Source organism: Pan paniscus, chromosome 20 (genome assembly GCF_029289425.2).
Source record: "Pan paniscus chromosome 20, NHGRI_mPanPan1-v2.0_pri, whole genome shotgun sequence".
NCBI classification, from domain to species: Eukaryota; Metazoa; Chordata; class Mammalia; order Primates; family Hominidae; genus Pan; species Pan paniscus.
In genome coordinates this window covers 21319571-21342173 of record NC_073269.2, presented here as the reverse complement: position 1 = coordinate 21342173, position 22603 = coordinate 21319571, and the positions used below count along the sequence as shown (strand labels likewise).

General features: G+C 52.4%; 1 protein-coding gene across 7 annotated transcripts in view; it reads left to right on the top strand.

Annotated features, from left to right (window-relative positions):
• The first annotated feature begins 526 nt into the window (after positions 1-526).
• Positions 527-22603, top strand: part of EPS15L1 (epidermal growth factor receptor pathway substrate 15 like 1) — a 116652-nt gene continuing 94575 nt past the window's right edge. For all 7 annotated transcript variants that reach the window (XM_063599991.1, XM_063599992.1, XM_063599989.1 and 4 more), the window contains exon 1: positions 527-668. In XM_063599991.1, the coding sequence (XP_063456061.1) occupies positions 636-668 (33 nt within the window). In that variant the 5' untranslated portion in view covers positions 527-635. The remainder of the gene's footprint in view (positions 669-22603) is intronic.

The window sequence follows — 22603 nt, the reverse complement described above, 5'->3', positions numbered from 1 at the left end:
TGGCACCTGGCACTGTGGGTGCTGCAGCGGCACAGAGAGGTGAAGTCCTGCGCCTGAGCTTAGCCAAAACCCTAAGGGGCAGACCCAGATTATAAAACACACACAAACAGCTATCCTGGAGGACGCCTTGCGGGGCAGGGTGAGGGGGGCAGGGTGTGGGTCCCCCAAATTAGCGCGCACAGACACAGGAACAGGGCGCTTTGCGGGACAGGGTGAGGGTCCCGACCCTCCGCGGGGTGGGCGACCGCCTCCCCAGGCGCACTGGCAGGGGCACGGCATCCCTAACAGAGAACCAGGCCTCGGCATGGGCTGAAGGGATGACACAGCATGGTCGACTCGGACAGCGGCCAGCGGCAAGAGAGTCCGAACAACGTTGGAAGGAGGAGTAGGGGCACGGGCAAGAGAGCACGGAAGACGCAGATGCCTCAGGCCCAGCCCCTCCAGGCTGCGTGTGGGCGGCCCCGCCCCTGCCCCCGCCCCTCCCGGCCTGACTGCACATGCGTGGCCCTGTCTACGGCCCCGCCCTCTCCCGGGACAGGCTGCGTGCGCACCGCCCTCCCGTGGTCCCAGTGCGCACGCGTGGCTGCAGCCCCGCCCCCGTTCCCCCGGCGCTCGGAGCCCGAGTCCGCGGGAAGATGGCGGCGCCGCTCATCCCCCTCTCCCAGCAGGTACGGGCCGGGCGGGCCTGGGGGCGGCGCCGGGGTGCGGGGCGCGAGGCGAGCGGTGCGGCGAGGCTGAGGCGCTGGGAGACTCAGCCAGGCGGCGGCGGGGGCGGCGCGTGCTGAAGGGCTTGCGGCGGGCGGGTGGGCAGGCGGCCCTGAAGGTGACAGGCCGGGACCCGCGGCCTCCCGTGCCCGAGCGACCCTCGCGGGCACCGGCGAGGCGAGGAGGTGCGCAGCGCGTGTCCTTTCCGCCCAGGGCCCGGACCCTGCCGCCGCTGAAGCTCCCAGGCCGGGGACCCGCGGAGGCGCTGGGCTGCATCCCGGAGAGGTGGGCGAGGGGTGCGAGCGTTTCTGTCGGCGCGGCGGCCCAGCGAGTCTTTGTCTCCCTCCGGTCCCGGCGCCCGGGCGGGCAGGGTCCCGCCGGAGCCCGGACCCGTCAGCAGCAGTGCGATCTCAGACTGATCCCCTGCCTCCTTGGAAGCTGCTTCTGCCACCCCTGCACCGGGCGCAGATCGCACGTCTCCGGGCGCCTCTCTGTGTCCTCAAATTCGCCTGATGTGCTTATGAAGGGGCAGTATCGATAGCGCGACACAGACATGCGAAAAAGAGCCATGCGTAGGCAGCTCTGTTATTTGGGAGAGACTTTCATTCATTCATTTTCTATCCATCCCTCAAATGTGCGTTGGGTCAGGTGCTGGGAGCGCTGCATTCTTCCAGACAGACAAGGTCGCTGCTTTCCTGGAGGTGACACTCGTGGGAACTAGAAACTACCTGTGTTATGCTAATCACAGCTGCCTTTATTTGCTGAATACCTGTGTTGTGCAAAGCACCATATAAGCATTTTGCTAGAATGATCTAGCACAGCATGGTGATTAAGAGTGAGGACACAGGGTCAGATCATGTGTTCAAATCTTGGCTCCAGCCCCGATTTCTCTGTGCCTTTGGTTGAAGCTCTTAGCCATTCCACCCATCAGTTGCTTCCTTTGGAAAATGGAGATATAAAAATGTGTTGGGATTATGTGAAAATTAAGCACGTGAAAAAGCGCTTAGAACAGTGCCTAGCATATGAGAGGCACTCAGTGATCCTATAATTACTGTCATCATTTAATCTCTGCCAGATTTGGACGTTTGGGAGTAGAGACCGCAGCAATTAAGAATTCCAAACCCAAAGAGAGCCGATAGGCCGGTTGCATGCTTGCATGACTGGTTAGCTGATCCAAGGAGAGAGAAGTGCACAGCTAGCCAATTTGCAACACTGTCACTAAGTTAACAGTGCTAAAACCCGGTGATTATTAATTAGCAAGTTCTTGTTACTGACATGAAAGTGCTCTGTAAACTGTTAAGTGTCCTACCGATAATAGGTGTTAATAGCTAAGTGCTACAGTTTAGAGTATGTAGTCAGGGGGTGGGGGGCGGGGAAGGCGGGAGTCGGGGGAAAATCACCTAAGATCATTTCATGAGAAAGCACTAAGCACTCCCAGTTTGGGAGGCGTGGATCTTTCTAAAACTTCCTGTCCAATTTTTTTTTTTTTTGAGATGGAGTATTGCTCTGTCACCCAGGGTGGAGTGCAGTGGCATGATCTCAGCTCACTGCAGCCTCCGCCTCCCGAGTTCAAGTGATTCTCCTGCCTCAGCCTCCTGAGTAGCTGGGACTACAGGCACGTGCTACCACACCCGGCTAATTTTTGTATTTTTTTTTTAGTGGAGACGGGGTTTCACCATTTTGGCGAGGCTCGTGTCAAACTCCTGAACTCGAGTGATCCACCCGCCTTGGCCTCCCAAAGTGCTGGGATTGCAGGCGTTAGCCACTGCGCCTGGCCAGGTCACTGACTTCTTAGCCTCTTCCTGTTCCTTTCCCTATACATTTGTTGAATGAAGGCGTGGCCTGGTTTTCTTCGTTTGGAAATGTCAGCACTTCTTTACACTTGCTCTCGAGTGAAAATCTACACCATGGGTTACTGCTGGCCCAGGTGTGAGGCGTGGCCCTCCCAGGCCCTTACTGTCTAGCTCAAGAGATCACTTGGGTTCACAGATAACTCTGGGGAACCAAGGGTATAATTCCAAAATTTTTGGTTGGGGGCAAAAGGGAAGCACCCTGCAGCAGGTGGCTGTGATCTGGTTGGATTTAGGTGACAGAGCACACTTGGCAAGCAGATGGCCAGGTGAAGGTGAGCAAAGTGGATAACCCAGCGGGCTAGCCTAGGGGAGGAGGGGTGTGTTTTCTCCACCCCCACTCCTGTCTGCACTTTTCCCATCAGCATCTTTTTCAGTCTGTTCTGTACTCCATGACATCATCTCAGAATCTCCTTCCTTATATACTCTTTTCTGACCCTGAATATCAACGTAAATTCGAAAGGTCTGCACTCCTGCCTCTTTAGGAGTGATTTTTTTTCCCCAACAGCATCTCAGTGATTTGTGTGTCTCCCTGTCCCCCTGCTCAGCTCTCTTCTGCTTTCCAAAAAGCCTTCCGTGGAAATGCATCCAGATCTCTTCCCTCCTTGTACTCCCTGAGGTTACCGGTGGCCCCTCCGTCCTTAACCCCGGTGCCCTGTGGCTGCAGCCGATCCTCCTCGAACTCCGCAACACTGGAGCCCGTCGGTCTTCACTCTTCATCCTCCCTCCTTTCAGTCTCTCCTTCTTGTCCCCTAATTTCAGCCTCCCTACCTGCATCTTATCTCTCTGTGCGCTCCCTCCCCTGGAGCTTCTGTGCAGAGGACTTCAAACCTGCCTTCTGGAGTCCAGAAGGTGTCTCTCTCCTGCACCTCTGCCAGCCTGCTGGACTCTGGAATGGGCCATTTCCTTGCCATGCCCCAAAGTGGTCTGGGCCATCCTACTTCCTACTTGCCCACTCCCTCCCACTTAATCCCACGCCACTGTGGAAGTCATCTTTTTGTTTTTTGAGACAGGGTCTCGCTCTGTCCCCCAGGCTGGAGTGCAGTGGTAGGATCATAGCTCACTGCAACCTCAAACTCCTGGGCTCAAGCAATTCTCCCACCTTGGCCTCTCAAGTAGCTGGGACTACAGGAGCGCAGCACCAATCATACCCAGCTAATTAAACAATTTTTTTTTGTAGAGATGAAGTCTTGCTATGCTGCCTAGGCAGGTCTTAAACCCCTAGCCTCAAGCAATCCTTCTATCTTAGCCTCCTAAAGTATTGGAATTACGGTGTCAGCCACTGCATCTGGCTAGGATTCATCTTCTAAAACATATTCCCCTGTTCCAAAAACCTTTCACAGCTCCCATTCCCCTTCCTCCAAAAGAACTCAGTTTATGGCTGGGCGCTGTGGCTCATGCCTATAATCCCAGCACTTTAGGAGGCTGAGGCGGATGGATTGCTTGAGGCCAGGAGTTCGAGACCAGCCTGGCCAACATAGCAAAACCCTGTCTGTACTAAAAATACAAAAGTTAGCCAGGCATAGTGGCAAACGCCTATAATCCCAGCAACTTGGGAGGCTGAGGCACAAGAATCGCTTGAAACCAGGCGGCGGAGGTTGCAGTGAGCTGAGATCGCGCCACTGCACCCCAGCCTGGGCGACAGGGTGAGACTCAGTCTCAAAAAAAGTCAGCTTTGATGAGCTTAGTAAGCCCTGAATCGACTCCACCTAACCTTGCTGGGTCCCTTTCCTGCACTTCTGGCTCTTGGCAACACTTTCTAGCCTCAGCATCCTTAGCTGTGTTGCTCCGGTTGCTAGAACATCACTGTGAGCTCCTGCCGTGTGCTGCCTGCCCTGAAGGACGGTCTTTGAGGCCTCCCCTGTGTTGTCCTCCCTTAGCCCCACCCGAATGAGAGTTCTCTCCCTTGTACCTTCCGTGGGTCCCTTTTGTGACCGCTGTACCTAGGAAGCGCATGATAACTGGGCTCAGTGATGAGGAGAGACTGCCCTGGGCCCAAAGAGCTACACCTTCCTCCTTTCCCCCTTGTTATGTGTTCTTCATCCAGGAGCTTTTGCTGTATTTCAGTAGGTGCCTCCATTCTAGGAGGCTTTTATTCCCCTTTTACAAGTGAGGAAACCAAGACCCACAGAAATAGAGTAACTTGCTGAAGTCTCATAGTTGGTGGGCGCAGAGCTGAGGTCACACCTGCGTCCTCCTGCCGCAGAGCCCTGCTGTTCCAGACGGCCTGCTGGGCACCCCTCCCAGAGCAGTAGCCGGCCAGTGTGTCTGGAATGAATGCTGAGTGGCTCGGACACTTACTTGTCCTCTTGTCCCTTGTTTCTTTTCTTCCTCTGAAATAAGTGCTAGTCTATCTTAGTAGAATGCTAATGGCAATGCAGTCTAAATTGATGAGAACGAAGTTTTAGAGTAAAATCCACTCCTGAAAGATCCAGAATTCCCTGACTGTCACTTATTGACCTGCACTGGCCTGTTTTTGTTGTTGTTGTTGTTGTTGTTGTTTCGACTAAATAGATTCTCCCTGGGCAAGATCGCTCCACCTCCATTCTGAACTTTAAAACAACTTTCCAGGCCGGGTGCAGTGGCTGACGCCTGTAATCCTAGCACTTTGGGAGGCTGAGGCAGGTGGATCACCTGAGGTCAGGAGTTTGAGACCAGCGTGGCCAACATGGTGAAACCTCATCTCTACTAAAAATACAAAACATTAGCCTGGCGTGGTGGCGGACGCCTGTAATCCCGGCCACTCGGGACCCTGAGGCAGGAGAATCACTTGAACCCAGGAGGCGGAGGTTGCAGTGAGCCAAGATCACGCCACTGCACACTCCAGCCTGGGCAACAAAGTGACACTCCGTCTCAAAAAAAAAAAAAAGAAAAGAAAAGCAGGCACCATCAGGTGCAGTGGTGCCTGCTTTTCAATGTTTAGGTCCTTAGATGTTTGTTTGGATTCCCAGATGTTCCTTCACTGCCCTCAGTCCTGCAAATACTTTCTGTACCTTAGTTTTCTCATCTGCAGAATGGTACTGTGGACTCGCTTGACCTGCTTTGTCACAGTAGAGTGTCAGGACCCTGCCGTGTGACGCATGTGCTCTCAGTGCTTTCCTTTTTTTTTTTTTTTTTTGAGACAGAGTTTCACTCTTGTCACCCAGGATGGAGTGCAATGGCGCTGTCTTGGCTCACTGCAACCTCTGCCTCCTGGATTCAAGCGATTCTCCTGTCTCAGCCTCCTGAGTAGCTGGGATTACAGGCGCCCACTACCATACCCAGCTAATTTTTGTATTTTTAGTAGAGATGGAGTTTCACTATGTTGCCTAGGCTGGTCTCGAACTCCTGACCTCAAGTGATCTGTCTGCCTCAGCCTCCCAAAGTGCTGGGATTACAAGCATGAGGCACCTCGCCTGGCCCTCATGCCTTCCTTTTGTAGATCACGCTGTTCGTTCAGTGAGTATTTATTTGGCATCTTCTTTTTGCTGGACACTTTCTGGGCAGTGGATGGAACAGTGAATCTGAAGGCAGTGCCGCCTCACGGGGCTGACATCGTTGGGAGGGGCCCGGATATAAAGAAGTGAGCCAATGTGTAGTGCATTCAGTGGGGATTGATGCTGTGAGATGAGTAGAGCAGGGCAGGTTCCGTTCTGATGATGGAGGTCAGGAAAGGTCTCACCACCAGGCTGGAAGGACTGAGTAAAGAAAACATCTTAGATTGCCTGGTTCATCCTCCCAGTCACTCTGGCCAGTATTATCTTCAGTGTATAGGGGCAAGAGGGGCAGATCACTGGAGGCCAAGAAGGGCAGATCACTGGAGGTCGAGAGTTCAAGACCAGCCTGGCCAACATGCTGAAACCCCGTCTCTACTAAAATACAAAAATTAGCCAGGCGTGGTGGCACATGCCTGTAGTCCCAGCTACTCAGGAGGCTGAGGCAGGAGAATTGCTTGGACCTGAGAGGTGGAGGTTGCAGTGAGCTGAGATTGTACCACAGTACTCCAGCCTGGGTGACAGAGCAAGACCCTGTCTCAAAAAACAAAAAAAAAAAGATAAAGTGAGGCCAGAGATTGTTACGTCCCTTGCCCAAGTTTGTACCCAGTGAGCTCAGCAGACATGGCTTTTCTGACACAGGTTCAGGCCTCTTCATTGCACCATAGTTTCTTGTCTTGGAAAGTTATTTTTTTGTTTGTTTGTTTTTAAGTTTATGACATCTCCTAACCTCATTTGTTTTTATACCTAGTTATTAGATATCATGTAGTCTGAGTTTTTATTTTATTACTTTAATCTCATCTCATTAAAAGGTAGAGAGGGACATGGAAAGGCCTGCTTATTGTCTTCCTTTTTCCTTTAGAGACAGGCTCTTGCTCTATTGCCTACACTGGAGTACAGTGGTGCAATCAAAGCTCATTGCAGCCTCGACTCTTGGCCTCAAGTGATCCTCCCGCCTCAGCCTCCCAAGGAACTGAGACTACAGGCATGCAACACCACACCTGGCTAATTTTTAATTTTTTTGTAGAGACAGGATCTTGCTATGTTGCCCAGGCTGGTTTCGAACTCCTGACCTCAAGTGATCCTCCTGCCTCTGCCTCCAAAGCGCTGAGATTACAGGTGTGAGCCACCACTCCCAGCCAGTTGTCTTTAGGAGAATCCAAAGGTTTCCCTGCCAGAGTGGTAATCAGTGCTCCTGGCCCATGCAGAATTGAGTTGTCCAGGCCCGGCCCACAGCAGAGGCTCAGGTCACGGGTGGTCCAAGCTGCAGGAGGGGCAGATGACTGGCTGCCATTTGGGTGTTGGACATGGTTGTATGGAGGAGAGGGCGTGTTTGGTGTAGGCCAAGCTTGTCCAACCCATGGCTGCATGTGGCCCAGGATGGCTTTGAATGCAGCCCAACACAAATTTGTAAACTTTCCTAAAATATTATGAGGTTTTCTTGTGAATTTTTTTTTTTTTTTTTTTTGAGACTAAGTCTCGCTCTGTTGCCCAGGCTGGAGTGCAGTGGTGCAATTTCGGCTCACTGCAAGCTCCACCTCCTGGGTTCATGCCATTCTACTGCCTCAGCCTCCTGCGTAGCTGGGACTACAGGCACCCACCACCACACCTGGCTAATTTTTTGTATTTTTAGTAGAGACGGGGTTTCACTGGTTAGGCAGGATGGTCTTGATCTGACCTTGTGATCTGCCCGCCTCGGCCTCCCAAAGTGCTGGGATTACAGGCATGAGCCACCATGCCCACCCGTGAATTTTTTAAAGCTCATCAGCTATCATTAGTGTTAGTGTTAGTGTTAGTGTTAGTGTATTTTATGTGTGGCCCAAGACAATTCTAGTGTGGCCCAGGGAAGCCAAAAGATTGGACACCCCTGGTCTAGGCCACGGGGAATAGCCTTTCACACGGAGGCAAAGAGGACTGAGCCAGAGCTGAGAGGCTGCAGGTCTAGGTCAAAGGGCCAAAACATGCGGCTGGGACTTTGGGGTTCATGTCCTTCCTTTAATTTAGGCAGCTCAGGGATGAAAGGAGGAAGGTCTTTTGGTAAATAAGACGTGAGAGTTTGTGTCTGGGCTACAAATTGGCCTAACTGACAGGATGTCTGCTTGCCGAGAGAGTGGCCAGTGGCTGATGGGGGCTGAGGAGCTGAGACCTGCCCACTGTCCTTCGCGCTGGACTGGGCTTTACCGCTGGTCAGAGTGGTGGCCCTGAAGTTTGCTCCTGCATGGAGTGCAGACCATTAGCTCTTAAAGCTTCTTTGGGCTTTTCCCTTCATAGGAGTCCCAGCTCTTGATACTACAAGCTTTGGGGTGAAAGTAAAGGTCACAGATGACCGCAGACATTTGTCTCGGATTTCCATCTGCACTGCCTGTGGTGTGGAATGTAGACCTGATAACAGAATCTGTTTACTGACTGCCTGCAGGTCAGGCTGACATAAAGTCACTTCTCCTCCTCTTGGGCACACCAGCCAGGCTGGATCAGGCGCTGCTACCGGCAGCTGACAGCACACCTGCTCCCCGTGTTTCCCAGGCCTGCAGTCCTCATTCCCTCTGCTCTGTGGCCCCCTGGCCCCTCTTTCTGTCATCTGCGCAGGCGATCCTTCATCTTGCCTCAAGGCGTTTGCATCTGCTGTTCCCTCTCTCTGGAATGCTCTTTCCAAACCCTTCATCCTCTGGTGAATCCCTACACCTTTTCATATCAGCTGGGGCATCACTTCCTCAGGGAAGCCTTTCCTGACAAACTGGCCCAGCATCTCTGTTACCACTGGTGGAGATGGACACCTTTTCCATTTAGCCGTTTATAATTTTCTCTTTGCGGGGTTGATTGATGGTCTGTCTTCCCCAACCACCTAGACTAGGTCCACAAGGGCAGAGACTGTGCCTGTTTTATTCATCCTTGTTTGCCAGGCTGCAGCTGGCACTCAGGTGCTCAACAATCATCTGTTGAAGGAAGAGTAGCATGGGCCACAGTATGAGAGGCAGTAGGGAGCTATGGCAGGTTCTTGAGGAGTGACACCTTTAGATGATCTGGCTGCTTACACAGGGAGTGCTTGGAGCTGGGTTCTAGCTCTGAGACAGTCTCTGTGATATGGGCATGAAGTGATCAAGAGGAACCTGGCCTGAGGTTGTTTTAGGAAGAGTAGAAAGGGCTGGGGGTGGAAGGAATATGTGGGGTAGCTGTTTGGACAGGTGAGGGTCTAGGTGGGAGAGGAAGCAGGGGGAAGAAGCAGGCATAGTGTCTGCAGCCGTCAGGTTGAGGCCACCTTCAGGGAGCCAGGACAGCAGCAGTGGGAGTGCCTGGTGGGCAGAGCCTGGTGGGCTGTGGCTGTGTCAGTTGAGTCAAAACCCATCACTTTGCAGGAAACCCTCCAAGCCACGTGAGACCCCACATTTAGGCACAATCAAAAAGAAGACCAGCTCTGGGGCTGGGGCACCATGAGATTCTGTCTGCTGAGCTACTGTGTGCTGTCTTGGGACCAAGATAAATAAAACCGAGCCCCACCCTCCAGGTCAGCTCAACTGCAGCTGGGCACCCAGGCACACAGAAAATTAGGACATAGTGTGACACACTCGTGGAAGTCAGGTGGCACCCACAGCGGTGGGATGAATCACCTCCACTGGGCTGGGAATAAAGGACAGGAGGAAGAGGGTGCCTGTGCCTCCTTTTGTCTTTTCCCTCCTCTGTTCCAACAGGCCTGGAGGAAGCAGCTGGGTGCAGCCTCTCTGACTGGCTGTACACTGCGTGGACCAGTGTCCTGCCCCCACCCTCTGCACAGGCCCTCTCTCCCAGCACCATCTTCACAGCTTCCTGGCCCCCTCTCTGCCTTCTCAGAGCCCCACTTCCCTGATTCTTTCTTTTACTTTATTTTTTCTTGAGGTGGAGTCCCGCTTTGTCACCCAGGCTGGAGTGTAATGGCATGATCTTGGTCACTGCAGCTTCCGCCATCTGGGCTCAAGCAATTCTGCCTCAGCCTCCCAAGTAGCTGGGATTACAGGTGCACACCACCAAGCCTGGCTAATTTTTTTGTATTTTTGTATTTTTAGTAGAGACAGGGTTTCACCATGTTGGCCAGGCTGGTCTCGAACTCCTGGCCTCTAGTGATCCACCCACCTCGGCCCCCCAAAGTGCTGGGATTACAGGTGTGAGCCACCATGCCCTCCCCCCCACTTCCCTGATTCTGGTAACCTGGTCTGCCAGAACAGGTGGCAACGGGACCCCAGCCCTGGTGGTACCCTGACTGCCCTCACCAGTGAGTGGGCCCAGGCAGGCAGCTCTGGGCCCTGGGGAGAGATTTGGGGCACAGGTCTGATGCAGGAGTGAGGGAGTGTTGTGGGACCAACAATGGTGCCATCGTCCCTGTGCTTGTTTCTAGATGAGGAAACTGAGAGGGAGAAAGGTAAAACAACTGGTCAGACCCCCATGGAGAACAGGCGTCTGAATCAGACCATGGGCTCCAAAGCCACCATTTTGTCCTATGATTGCCACACCATGGGCTCCGGGAGGGTTGAGGAGCTCTGTCTTTCCTGCTCCCTGCTGGGTTCCCAGTCCCTGAAATCTGGGCTCCTGGCACATAGTAGGCTGGTGATATCTGTTGATTGGAGGCTGGGTACTTGGAACAGCAGCCAGGAGCGCAGTCTGTCTCTCCAGCTGCCTTTGAGGGTAGTTGACAGAAGGGAACGTTTTGTCTCTCGGGTGAAGAAACAGGCACAGGGCCCAGAGCCGCCTGCTCGAGCCCACTGGCCGGTGACAGCAGTCAGGGCACCACCGGGGCTGGGGCCCTGCTACCTCCTCACCTCCGCTCATCAGAGGGTGAGGAAAGGGCTTTCCTCTTGTGCAAGTGACATCAACAAGCGTGCCTCTGTCATTACACCAATCTGTAGAAAACTGGCTTTTCTTTTTTTTTTTTTTTTTTTGAGACAGAGTCTCACTCTGTGACCCAGGCTGGAGTGCAGTGGCGCGATCTCAGCTCACCGCAACCTTTGCCTCTCGGGTTCAAGTGATTTTCCAGCCTCAGCCCTCCGAGTAGCTGGGACCACACGTGTATGCCACCACACCCTGCCAATTTTTGTAGTTTTTGTAGAGATGGGGTTTCTCCATGTTGCCTAGGCCAGTTTCGAACTCCTGAGCTCAAAGCGATCCACCTGCCTCGGCCTCCGAAAGTGCTGGGATTGCATGTGTCAGCCACTATGCCCAGCTGGCTTTTCTTTCTTTCTTTCTTTCTTTCTTTCTTTTTTAAGAGATGGAGTCTTGCTCTGTCGCCCAGGCTGGAGTGCAGTGGTGCAATCTCGGCTCACTGCAAGCTCCGTCTCCCGGGTTCATGCCATTCTCCTGCCTCAGCCTCCTGAGTAGCTGGGACTACAGGCGCCTGCCACCACGCCCGGCTAATTTTTGTATTTTTAGTAGAGACGGGGTTTCACCGTGTTAGCCAGGATGGTCTCGATCTCCTGACCTCATGATCCGCCCGCCTCGGCCTCCCAAAGTGCCTCCCACCGCGCCTGGCCCCAGCTGGCTTTTCTTAATCTGAAGAGGACGTGCTTTTCAATTTTATATTTTCCAGTGGAAGAGAAAACTATCTCATTTCACACTCTCCAAAGGGGAAAGATGAAACATGAAAAAACTTGATGAGGCCCTCACACTGAGCGTGTTTAACCAGGACTGTACCGTTATGGGGATGGACTGTCCCCCTCAATTCCCCCCACACCCTACAAATGGCACTGTTTGTGGTTGAGGGGTCCCAGACACGATTGGCCTAGGCGCATGTTCTTGTAAATGTTCTTCCCTTTGAGTTTTTTCTTTGCTGAGAACTAGAACGCTCTGTGCCCGCGGCACCCCTGTGCTGGCTTTGGAAGCTTTCTCTGTGGGTCGAGGCTTCTGGAGTGGAGGAGCAGGCTCCACAATTGCTGATGGGCTGGGCAAGGTTGTCCATCACCAGGGTGCAAATTGTTGCTGTTATTTTGCTTGCTCACACCAGGCCATGGAGTTGGCATTTTCTTTTAGGCCAGCCTCTGAGTTGGCATTCACAGTCAGTTGACTTTATTGATTTAATTTGTTGTTGTTGACTCTTAGCCACTAGAAAATGTCCTTTAATTCACATTTAATGCACATTTAAAATGTCCTTTAATTCACACTAAGTGGGTTTTTTACAGGTGTGTACTTACTTGCTGTGTGTAAAATTGTATTTTTTTTTTAAGAAAATGACAGCTGAGACTAAGAGAATTGGTGAAACACTGTTCTTTTTTTATTTTTAGAGACAGGCTCTGTCGCCCAGGTTGGAGTGCAGTGGCGCCATCACGGCTCACTGCAGCCTCAGACTCCTGGGTTCATCCTCCTGTCTCAGTCTCCTTAGTAGCTGGGACTGCAGGTGCTCCTCAGCACACCACCACACCCAGCTAATTTTCTGATTTTTAATTTTTGTAGGGCTAGGGTCTCACTATTTTGCCCAGGCTGGTCTTGAATTCCTGACCTTAAGGGATCCTCCTGCCTTAATCTCCAAAGTGTTGGGATTACAGGCCTGAGCCACCATTCCCGAACTGAAATATTGTTCTATCCTAGATGTTGGGAGCTGCTTAGCTGTTGAGTTGAGAGAGCAAATGGCTACCATATGTACCATAGTGTAGCCAACATTTGTTGAAATACTTTATTGCTTGGCAAAGATCAATTGGCAGGGCAGGCTATAAGGACTGTGATTTTACACCTGCAACTCACGTGCTGATTCACAGCCTTGCCTGACCTCCCTCCCCGCCCACCATTCTTTGTAAATACAGCCTGCTCCCCTGTCTCAGGAATAATAATACAAGAGTAACCATAATAGGGGATATAATAATGGCTTCCCATTGCAGAGTGTATTTCACTTGCATATTCTCATTTGGGACTTACCAGCATCCTCAGGCCAGGTGCTGTCTATTCTCATTTTACAGATGGGGACACTGAGGCCCAGGGTGGCTTGGTGGCTTGTCCTCACTGCTACTGAGCCACGGAGCTATGTCTGCCCGCTCCCCACTACCAGCTGCACCTTCCTGCACTCAGCCCACCACCTGCCTTCCTCAACACTTTAATCTCACCCATGCCCTCAACAGACATTTACTGAAGGCCTGCTTCTAGGAGGGCACAGCGTGATCCCTCCACCCTCCAGGCATTAAGAATGTAGTGAGAGGGGCCGGTCATTACAGCAGCTTTTCCATCAAATCGACTTCAGGAAGTGTCCCTTGTCAAAGTTTGGGGCTATGGGAGTGTGGAGGCAGGAGAGACTTATTTCATTTGGGGGAACCTAGGGTCATCTTAGAGCAGGGCGTTGGCCTGCAGCAGGCAGCGGCCCCAAACATAGGGAATGCAGTCACGCACCGCATAACCATGATGGACTGCATATGTGACAGTGCTCCCGTAAGATTATACTGCTGTATTTTTCCTGTGCCTTTGCTATGTTTAGATATGTTTAGATACGCAGCTACTTAGCATTGTGTTACAGTTGCCTGCAGTTTTCAGTACCGGGCCACGCTGCCCAGGTTTGTAGCCTGGGAGTAATAGGCTAGACCACAGCCCAGGCGTGGAGCAGGCGCTGCCTTCTAGGTTTGTGTAAGTTCACTCCAGGATGTCCTCACGACGATGAAATTAACCTGACGTTGCAACTCTCAGGATGCATCCCTGTAGTTAAACGATGCATGACTGCATCTTGTGCCAAGACAAGGAGTGAAAGGTGCCCGATATGTTCAGTAGAGCTCTGCCAGCCGGGGGAAGGAGGTGAGACTTGAGTGTGATATGTGTGAGTGTGAGTGTATGTGGGTGAGCCTGAGTGTACATGTGTGATTGTGTGTATGTGTGTGTGGCTGAGTGTGTGTGAGTGAGTGTGTGTGTGGAGTGAAATCAGCCCGGCAAGGTAGGAGATGGCCAGGGAGCACTTTCAGGACTGGGCTGAGGGCTTGGACCTTAACCTCCGTTGCACACCCTGAAGAGCCTTTCTGAGCAGAGGAGTGGCTGTGTGTGAGGTGCAGTGGGGAAGTGGGTGAAGGCAGGGCTGTGGGTGAGGAGGCTGGGCCAGGCTCTGTAGAGGCATATGTGGGTCAAGCGGGGTGGGGGCGGGGCGGCCCTCCCATCAGGACAGAGCCCCTGTCCTTGTCCTTGTCACCCCTGCTGTGCGTTTGCTCTTCTGTGTTGGTGTGTGTATCAGCTCACTGGCTTTGATGCCCTGACCAGACTATGATGCTCCATGGTGGCAGCAACCATCTTTCTGCTCACTGTGGGATCCGGGGGCCTCGAGGGGTGCCTGATGTTTAGAGGGGCCAGAAAAAGAACAGTGCACTAGGAGGCTGACGCTGTCACCCACAGTGATGAGGAGGAAGGTGGCATGGCACTGACCTGGCCAGTGCAGGGGATCTTGGCGTCCTTGGCAGGGAGCCACCCCCCCACTGTCAGGAACACCCCGACAGGAGGCCAGACCCATCCCAACCGAGTCCTGGGCAGTGTGCTCTGTTAGGGAATAGTAGATGGCAGGGACATTGGAGCCCAGGAGTAGCTGATGCAGGAAAGGAATGTTGGGAAGGCCCGGGGTACACTTTGGAAAGTTGGGAGACTCTGGGAAGTGGGCCCTTGTGGGAGGCGGTGGGTGTTCCTGCTGCGGAGGACACACTGCTGAGTCATTGAGCCCCACTCGGTGTTCCCCCCTCCCCCCCAGTCTTGGGTGACTGCTCTCCCATGTCTCTCCAGGGAGACCGCTCATGGGTCAGAGGAAGGAAACAGATGGAACTGAATAGGTCTGTTCTCTGAGATGCCCGGGAGGGGTGATGTCCAGGGGACACAGGTTAGCAGCTGGGAGGGCTGCTCAGAGGCTTCATCTGCTTTTGCTCTTAAGCAGCATTTTCAGGAGGGAGGGCTGGAATCTGCTCCCCTCCTGCCTGGGCGCCATTCCAGTTCCATCCCTTCTGCCCTCTGCATGGCTGCACAAGATCCTTGAGCCCTTCCCTACACGCCCGCCCCTCCATCCCTCCAGGACCCAGCTCCCCTGGTGTTTCCTGTGGTGGAGCCTCCTCCCTCCCTCCCCGTGGCAGGCCTGTCTCCGGCACTGCTTTGGTGCGGGTGCTCCACAGCCTTGCTTGACCGAGACTCCCTGGACAGGCTCAGCCATGGAGGGGGCGCCTTCCAGGTCTCCTGATGCCCTGGGTGTATGTCTGCTGCTGGCTGTGGACTGGCCCTCCATCCTGTCTCTTCCATCTAGCTCTTGGCAGCCGTCTCTGTGCTTTGTCACGGCTCCATGAGGCTGGGGGTGGGGAAGGTCCCATTGTTTATCTCCACACCTGCACCAAGGTGTCTAGAATGGCAATTAGATTTCCACCTCAATGCCCCTGGGGACATCCCAAGGAAACACATTCGTTTTTAGGGAACTGGCATGTCCTCCTTCGCCGGGTGTCTGCACTGTGAGTCGCTGCAGTCCCCAGGCTGCTGGAGTCCTGCTGCTGGAGGGCCATGGCAGTCTCTCTCTGATCGCTTCCTTCCAGCCCTGCTCCTTGCAGTGGATTTCTACCGTTTACCATCTCATATGCATATGCGCCCACCTTGCTGGCCTGCAGGCACCCCCTCCCCGGGCTCTGCTTGCCCTGGGGATGACATCCCGTCTTCTCAGCACAGCGTGCACAGACCCTGGCATCCTACGCACGTGCCCTTCCACCTGACTGGGGCCATGCTGAATCACCCACAGCTCACCTGTCTTCTCTGTCCCAGTGCACACCTGGCCCCAAGCCCTGAGTTCCCCTCACTGTGCCTACTGCTGCAGTCATATCATGCGGTCCCCTGTGCCATAGTCCTGGGCTGACTTTGTCCCGCCTGCCCTTCCTGAAGCCCAGGACTCTATTTTTTGTTTGTTTTGTTTTTGTTTTTGTTTTGAGATGGAGTTTCACTCTTGTCACCCAGGCTGGAGTGCAATGGCATCATCTTGGCTCACTGCAACCTCTAGCCTCCTGGGTTCAAGCGGTTCTGCAGCCTCAGCCTCCCAAGTAGCTGGGATTACAGGTACCCGCCACCATGCCCAGCTAATTTTTATATGTTTAGTAGAGATAGAGTTTCACCATGTTGGCCAGGCTGGTCTCGAACTCCTGACCTCATGTGATCCACCCACCTTGGCTTCCCAAAGTGCTGAGATTACAGGCGTGAGCCACCACGCCTGGCCTGAAGCCCAGGACTCTGTCCTACACACTTTTGTATCCCCAGTGCTGCCTCTTAGCACGAATTCAGCATGTGTTGATTGAGTGAGCAAACAAATAAATTTCCAGGTCCAAAGAAGGGAGAGCTGGGGAATCCAAGGGTGGACCCTTTTTCAGGAGGGTTTTTTGTTTGTTTGTTTGTTTGTTTGAGACAGGGTTTTCCTCTTGTTGCCCAGGCTGGAGTGCAATGGCACAACCTCGGCTCGCTGCAACCTCTGCCTCCTGGGTTCAAATGATTCTTCTGCCTCAGCCTCCTGAGTAGCTGGGATTACAGGCCTGTGCCACCATGCCTAGCTAATTTTATATTTTTAGTAGAGACAAGAGTTCTCCATGTTGGTCAGGCTGGTCTCGAACTCCCGACCTCAGGTGATCCGCCCGTCTTGGTCTCCCATAGTGCTGGAATTATAGGCGTGATCCACTGCACCCGGCTTTCAGGAGGTTTTATGCGAAGGGTGGGGGGAGGTTGGTAGCTGGAGGTGGAAGAGAGATGGAGGGATGTTTCTGGGGAGAGGGTACATTTTTACCTGGAGCTAGTGGAAGGAGGGCGATGAGGAGGATACCACGAATCACAACAGCCGGTGATTGACAAGTCCCCGGGGGTGGGAGTGCTCACCCTCATCTCCAAATGCAGAAGCTGAGGCACAGAGAGGCTGCTCGTCCTGCCCCAGGGTTGCACAGCGTTCCAGCAGCAGGACAGGACTCAAATCCACATTTGTCTGGCAGCACTGTTGACCTCCACATGAGACAGCTTCTCTTAGTGAAGCAAGATGGGAGAACACAGCCCATAGGTGTAGATGGAGCCGGGCAGTCTCTCCTGAAGACCTTTAGGGCTCAGCATAGTCCTGCATCCTCCACAGGGCAGTGCATCGAGGCAGGAAGCCTGCTGCAGGCGATGTTTTTTCTCCAGCAATTCTGTTTCTGGAATGCTGAGTTCGGTGCTCACGCCTGTAATCCCAGCACTTTGGGAGGCCAAGGCAGGAGGATTGCTTGAGGCCAGGAGTTCAAGACCAGCCTGGCAAAATAATGAGACCTCCCCCCATCTTTACAAAAAAATGAAAAAAAAAAAAAAAATTAACCACACATGGTGGTGCATGGCTATGGTCCCAACTACTCAGGAGGCTAAGGCAGGAGGATCACTTAAGGCCAGGAGCTTGAGGCTACAGTGAGCTATGATCGTGCCACTGCACTCCAGCCTGGACAACAGAGCTGTCTCTCTTTTTTTTTTGAGATGGAGTTTTGCTCTTGTTGCCCAGGCTGGAGTGCAATGATGTGATCCTGGCTCACTGCAGCCTCTGCCTCCCTAGTTCAAGCAATTCTCCTGCCTCAGCCTCCCAAGTAGCTGGGATTACAGGTGTGCACCACCACACCTGGCTAATTTTATATTTTTAGTAGAGACAGGCTTTTACCATGTTGGCCAGGCTGGTCTCAAACTGCTGACCTCAGGTGATCCACCCACCTTAGCCTCTGAAAGTGCTGGGGTTACAGGTGTGAGCCACCATGCCTGGCCCAGAGCTGTCTCTTAAAAAAAAAAGAAAAGAAAAAAGAAAGCTTTCAAACCTTGATTCTGTGTTCTGACGACCTTCCTGGTCCATGTCATTCACCTTGCTGCTTTGCTGCATGTCTGAATGCTCGGGGCAGTTCTCTTGCTTGTTGGTTCCTCTCCAGGGCAGCGACTGTAGGCCTTACCCCTGTGCCATGCCCCACTGTAGGCCCTGAGTTCTGTATGGTTTGGATGGAGGCCTTGAGCCCTGAGCATGTTCGTCTTCTGCTGGTCTCACAAGGCACTCATTTGGGTCCCTGGGGAGAATCCATGAAAATTCCTTCAGATCCTGCTTTTCCTTGCACATCTTTCTATTTCTGTCTAATTTACAAAAGCAGCTCATGCTGACATAGTACACCAGGGAACATAGGAAGCCATGAGGAAGCAAACTAGCTGACCCGTAGAAATCCTGGTAAGCATGGCCCTGTCCCGCCAGGTTCCAGTAGCGGGGCGATAGGATACCGTGTGCTTATAAGCCAGGTCACACTGCACCTGCTAGATTGCCCCCTTCTCATTTAGCAAGCTGATGAAGATTGGACCCCATTTGTAAACATTCTGCTGTTTTGACGGCTGTGAGGTATTTATTCTGTCCCATGGAGACTCAGCAATTTATTAGCAGCTTAACCAGTCCTCTGCTGTTTCCAGTGCCTCGCAGTCTGCATCTGTGCCCTCAAGGGGGGAAAACAGCGAACCCTCTTGCCCTTCCCCCACTCCTGCTTCACTTCTCAGTCTCCCAGGAGCAGACCTTGTAGCCATGGTAGGGCACACTTGTGTGTGTTCTAAAGGAATGACAGTTTGTATTGTTTCACAGAAGCACAATCCTGTCACCAAGCTCTCCTCATTTGTCACACTTAACCCTTACGCAGCTTGTGCCATTAGGGTCCTTGCCAAGGCAGAAGCACATCAAATGGCCTTTTTTTTTTTTAATAGAAATTCTTTTTTCTTTCTTGGATTTCAGCTTTTTTTTTATTGTAGATACAGAGAGTACATGTGCATATTTGTTACATGGGAGTATTGCATGATGCTGAGGTTTGGAATACGGATCCTGTCACCCTGGTAGTGAACATAGTACCCGATAGGTCGTTTTTTTTTTTTTTTTTTCTTTTTTTTGAGACGGAGTCTCGCTCTGTCGCCCAGGCTGGAGTGCAGTGGCGCGATGTCGGCTCACTGCAAGCTCCGCCTCCCGGGTTCACACCATTCTCCTGCTTCAGCCTCCCGAGTAGCTGGGACTGCAGGCGCCTGCCACCACGCTGGGCTAATTTTTTGTATTTTTAGTAGAGATGGGGTTTCACCATGTTAGCCAGGATGGTCTCGATCTCCTGACCTCATGATCCGCCCACCTCGGCCTCCCAAAGTGTTGGGATTACAGGCATGAGCCACCGTGCCCAGCCCAAATGGCCTTTAAACACATTAAAAGTTGATGGCTGGGCATGCTTACACCTATAATCCCAGCACCGTGGGAGGCCCCGGTGGGAAGATCTTTTGAACCCAGGAGTTAGAGACTGGCCTGGGCAACAAAGCGAGACCCTGTCTCTACAAAAAATAAAAAACAGTAATTAGCTGGGTGTGGTGGCATGCACTTATAGACCCAGCTACTTGGAAGGCTGAGGAAGGAGGATCCCTTAAGTCCAGGAGGTTGAGGCTGCAGTGAGCTGTGATGGCACCACTGTACTCTAGCCTGGGTGACAGAGCAAGTCTCTGTCTCTATGAAAAATAAAATAAAGCCTGGGCGTGGTGGCTCACACCTGTAATCCCAGCACTTTGGGAGACCGAGGCGGGCGGATCATGAGGTCAGGAGATCGAGGCCATCCTGGCTAACATGGTGAAACCCCGTCTCTACTAAGAAAAATACAAAAAAATTAGCTGGGCATGGTGGCGGGCACCTGTAGTCCTAGCTATTCGGGAGGCTGAGGCAGGAGAATGGCGTGAACTGGAGAGGCGGAGCTTGCAGTGAGCCGAGATCGTGCCACTGCACTCCAGCTTGGGGGACAGAGCGAGACTCCATCTCAAAATAAATAAATAAATAAATAAATAAATAAATAAATAAAATAGATGTAGAGGGAAGGGTTTAATGAATTCCCATGTACCCACTGCCCATTTACAACAGTTATCAATATTTTGCAGATTTCTTTGTACCACCCTTTGATCTTTTCCCCCACCTACATATATTTTTAGTTCTTAGGTTTTGTTTTGTTTTTTTTTTTTCAGATGACATTTTGCTATGTTGTGCAGGCCGGAGTGCAGTAGCCATTCACAGGCCCAGTGATCATAGCTCACTCAGCTTGGAATTCCTGGCCTCAGGCAATCCTCCTGCCTCAGCTTCTCGAGTAGCTGGGACTACAGGCGAGTGCCACTACACCTGGCTCTGGCTTGTGTTTTTTTTTTTTTTTTGAGATGGAGTTTCACTCCTGTTGCCCGGGCTGGAGTGCAGTAGCATAATCTCAGCTCGCTGCAACCTCTGCCTCCCGGGTTCAAGTGATTCTCCTGCCGCAGCCTCCTGAGTACCTGGAATTCCAGGTGCCTGCCACCACACTTGGCTAATTTTTATATTTTTAGTAGAGACGGGGTTTCACCATGTTGGCCAGGCTGGTTTAGAACTCCTGACCTCAGGTGATCTACCTGCCTCAGCCTCCCAAAGTGCTGGGATGACAGGCGTGAGCCACTGCACCCAGCCTCCTGTTGTGTGTTTTTTTTTTTTGAGACAAAGTCTCACTCTGTAGCCCAGGCTGGAGTGCAGTGGCGTGATCTCGGCTCACTGCAACCTACGCCTCCTGGGTTTAAGCATTTCTCCTGCCTCAGCCTCCAGAGTAACTGGGATTACAGGCGCACGCCACCGCACCCAGCTAATTTTTTTGTATTTTTAGTAGAGACAGGCCAGGCTGGTCTTGAACTCCCGGCCTCAGGTAACTGCCTGCCTCGACCTCCCAAAGTGCTAGGATTACAGGTGTGAGCCACCACGCCTGGCCTGTTTTTTTTAATCTTAGAAATTGTAGGCCAGGCGCGGTGGCTTATGCCTATAATCCCAGCACTCTGGCAGGCCGAGGCGGGTGGATCACGAGGTCAGGAGATCGAGACCATCCTGGCTAACATGGTGAAACCCTGTCTCTACTAAAAAATACAAAAAATTAGCCGAGCGAGGTGGCGGGCACCTGTAGTCTCAGCTACTCGGGAGGCTGAGGCAGGAGAATGGCGTGAACCCGGGAGGCGGAGCTTGCAGTGAGCCGAGATCTCACCACTGCACTCCAGCCTGGGCGACAGAGCAAGACTCCATCTCAAAAAAAATAAAATAAATAAAATAAATAAATAAAAGAAATTGTATTTCAACATGCACCTCTAACAGTTAAGACCGTTTTCCTTTACATAACCACAATGCCTTATCACACCTTACACAACTAATAATAACGCCTTTGGTATTGGTATTATCTGATACCAAGACCATATTCACATTTCCCTGATTGTCTGCAAATGTCACCTTGCATTTGGTCATTAGGTTTCCTAAGTCTTTAAAGAAAAAACAAAACTTCTCATTTTGAGATGATGGTAGACTCACTTGCAGTTGTTGGAGGGTCTGGGCAGGCACGGTGGCTCACGCCTGTAATCCCAGCACTTTGGGAGGCCGAGGCAGGCAGATCACCTGAGGTCAGGAGTTCACGACCAGCCTGGCCAACATGGTGAGACCCCGTCTCTACTAAAAGTGTAAAAATTAGCCGGGCACGGTGGTGGGTGCCTGTAATCCCAGCTACTCGGGAGGCTGAGGGAGGAGAATTGCTTGAACCTGGGAGGCAGAGGTTGTAGTGAGCCAAGATTGCACCACTGCCATCCAGCCTGGGCAACAGAGCGAGACTCTGTCTCAAAAAAAAAAAAAAGAGCCTGTACCATGTATCCAGTTTCCTCTGAAGCAACATTTGCATAATGGTGGTACAGTATTGCATCTGGGATATTGATGATGATGGCTATGTTCAGGATCTGAAGGAAGAGTCCTGGATTCTCTGGGGACCCAAATGACCACCTTGCGAGACCAGCAGAAGTTGGACATGCCCTGGCCAGGCGTGGTGGCTCACGCCTGTAATCCCAGCACTTTGGGAGGCTGAGGCAGGTGGATCACCTGAGGTCAGGAAGGCGAGACCATCCTGGCCAACATGGTGAAACCCTGTCTCTACTAAAAAATACAAAAATTTAGCCAGGTGTGTTGGCATGCATCTGTAATCCCAGCTACTTGGGAGGCTGAGGCAGGAGAATCACTTGAACCTGGGAGGCGGAGGTTGCAGTGAGCCGAGATCGCACCATTGCACTCCAGCCTGGGCAACAAAGTGAGACTCCGTCTCAAAAAAAAAAAGAAGATGGACATGCCTGGGGCTCAGGGCCTCCGTCCAGCCCAGACAGAACTCAGGGCCTGCAGTGGGGCATGACACAGGGGTAAGGCATGCATTCCCTGCCCTGGAGAGGAACCGAGAAGCAATAGAACCACCCCTGAGAGTTTAGACATTCAGCAAAGCAGCAAGGTGAATGACATGGACTGGGGAGGGCATCAGAGCACGGAATCAAGGTTTGAAAGCTTTTTTTTCTCTTTTAAGAGACAGCTCTGTTGCCCAGGCTGGAGTGCAGTAGCACGATCATAGCTCACTGCAGCCTTGAACTCCTGGGCTCAGGTGATCCTTCTGCCTCAGCCTCCTGAGTAGCTGGGACCACAGGCATGTGCCACCATGCGTGGCTATTTTTTTTTGTAGAGATAGGGTCTTGTTGATAGCCAGGTACAGAACACGTCCCTCCTGTTGCTCTTTTATAGCCACACCCACTTCCCTCCCAGCCCATCTCTTCCTTATCCCCGGCAACCACCTTTCTACAATTTTA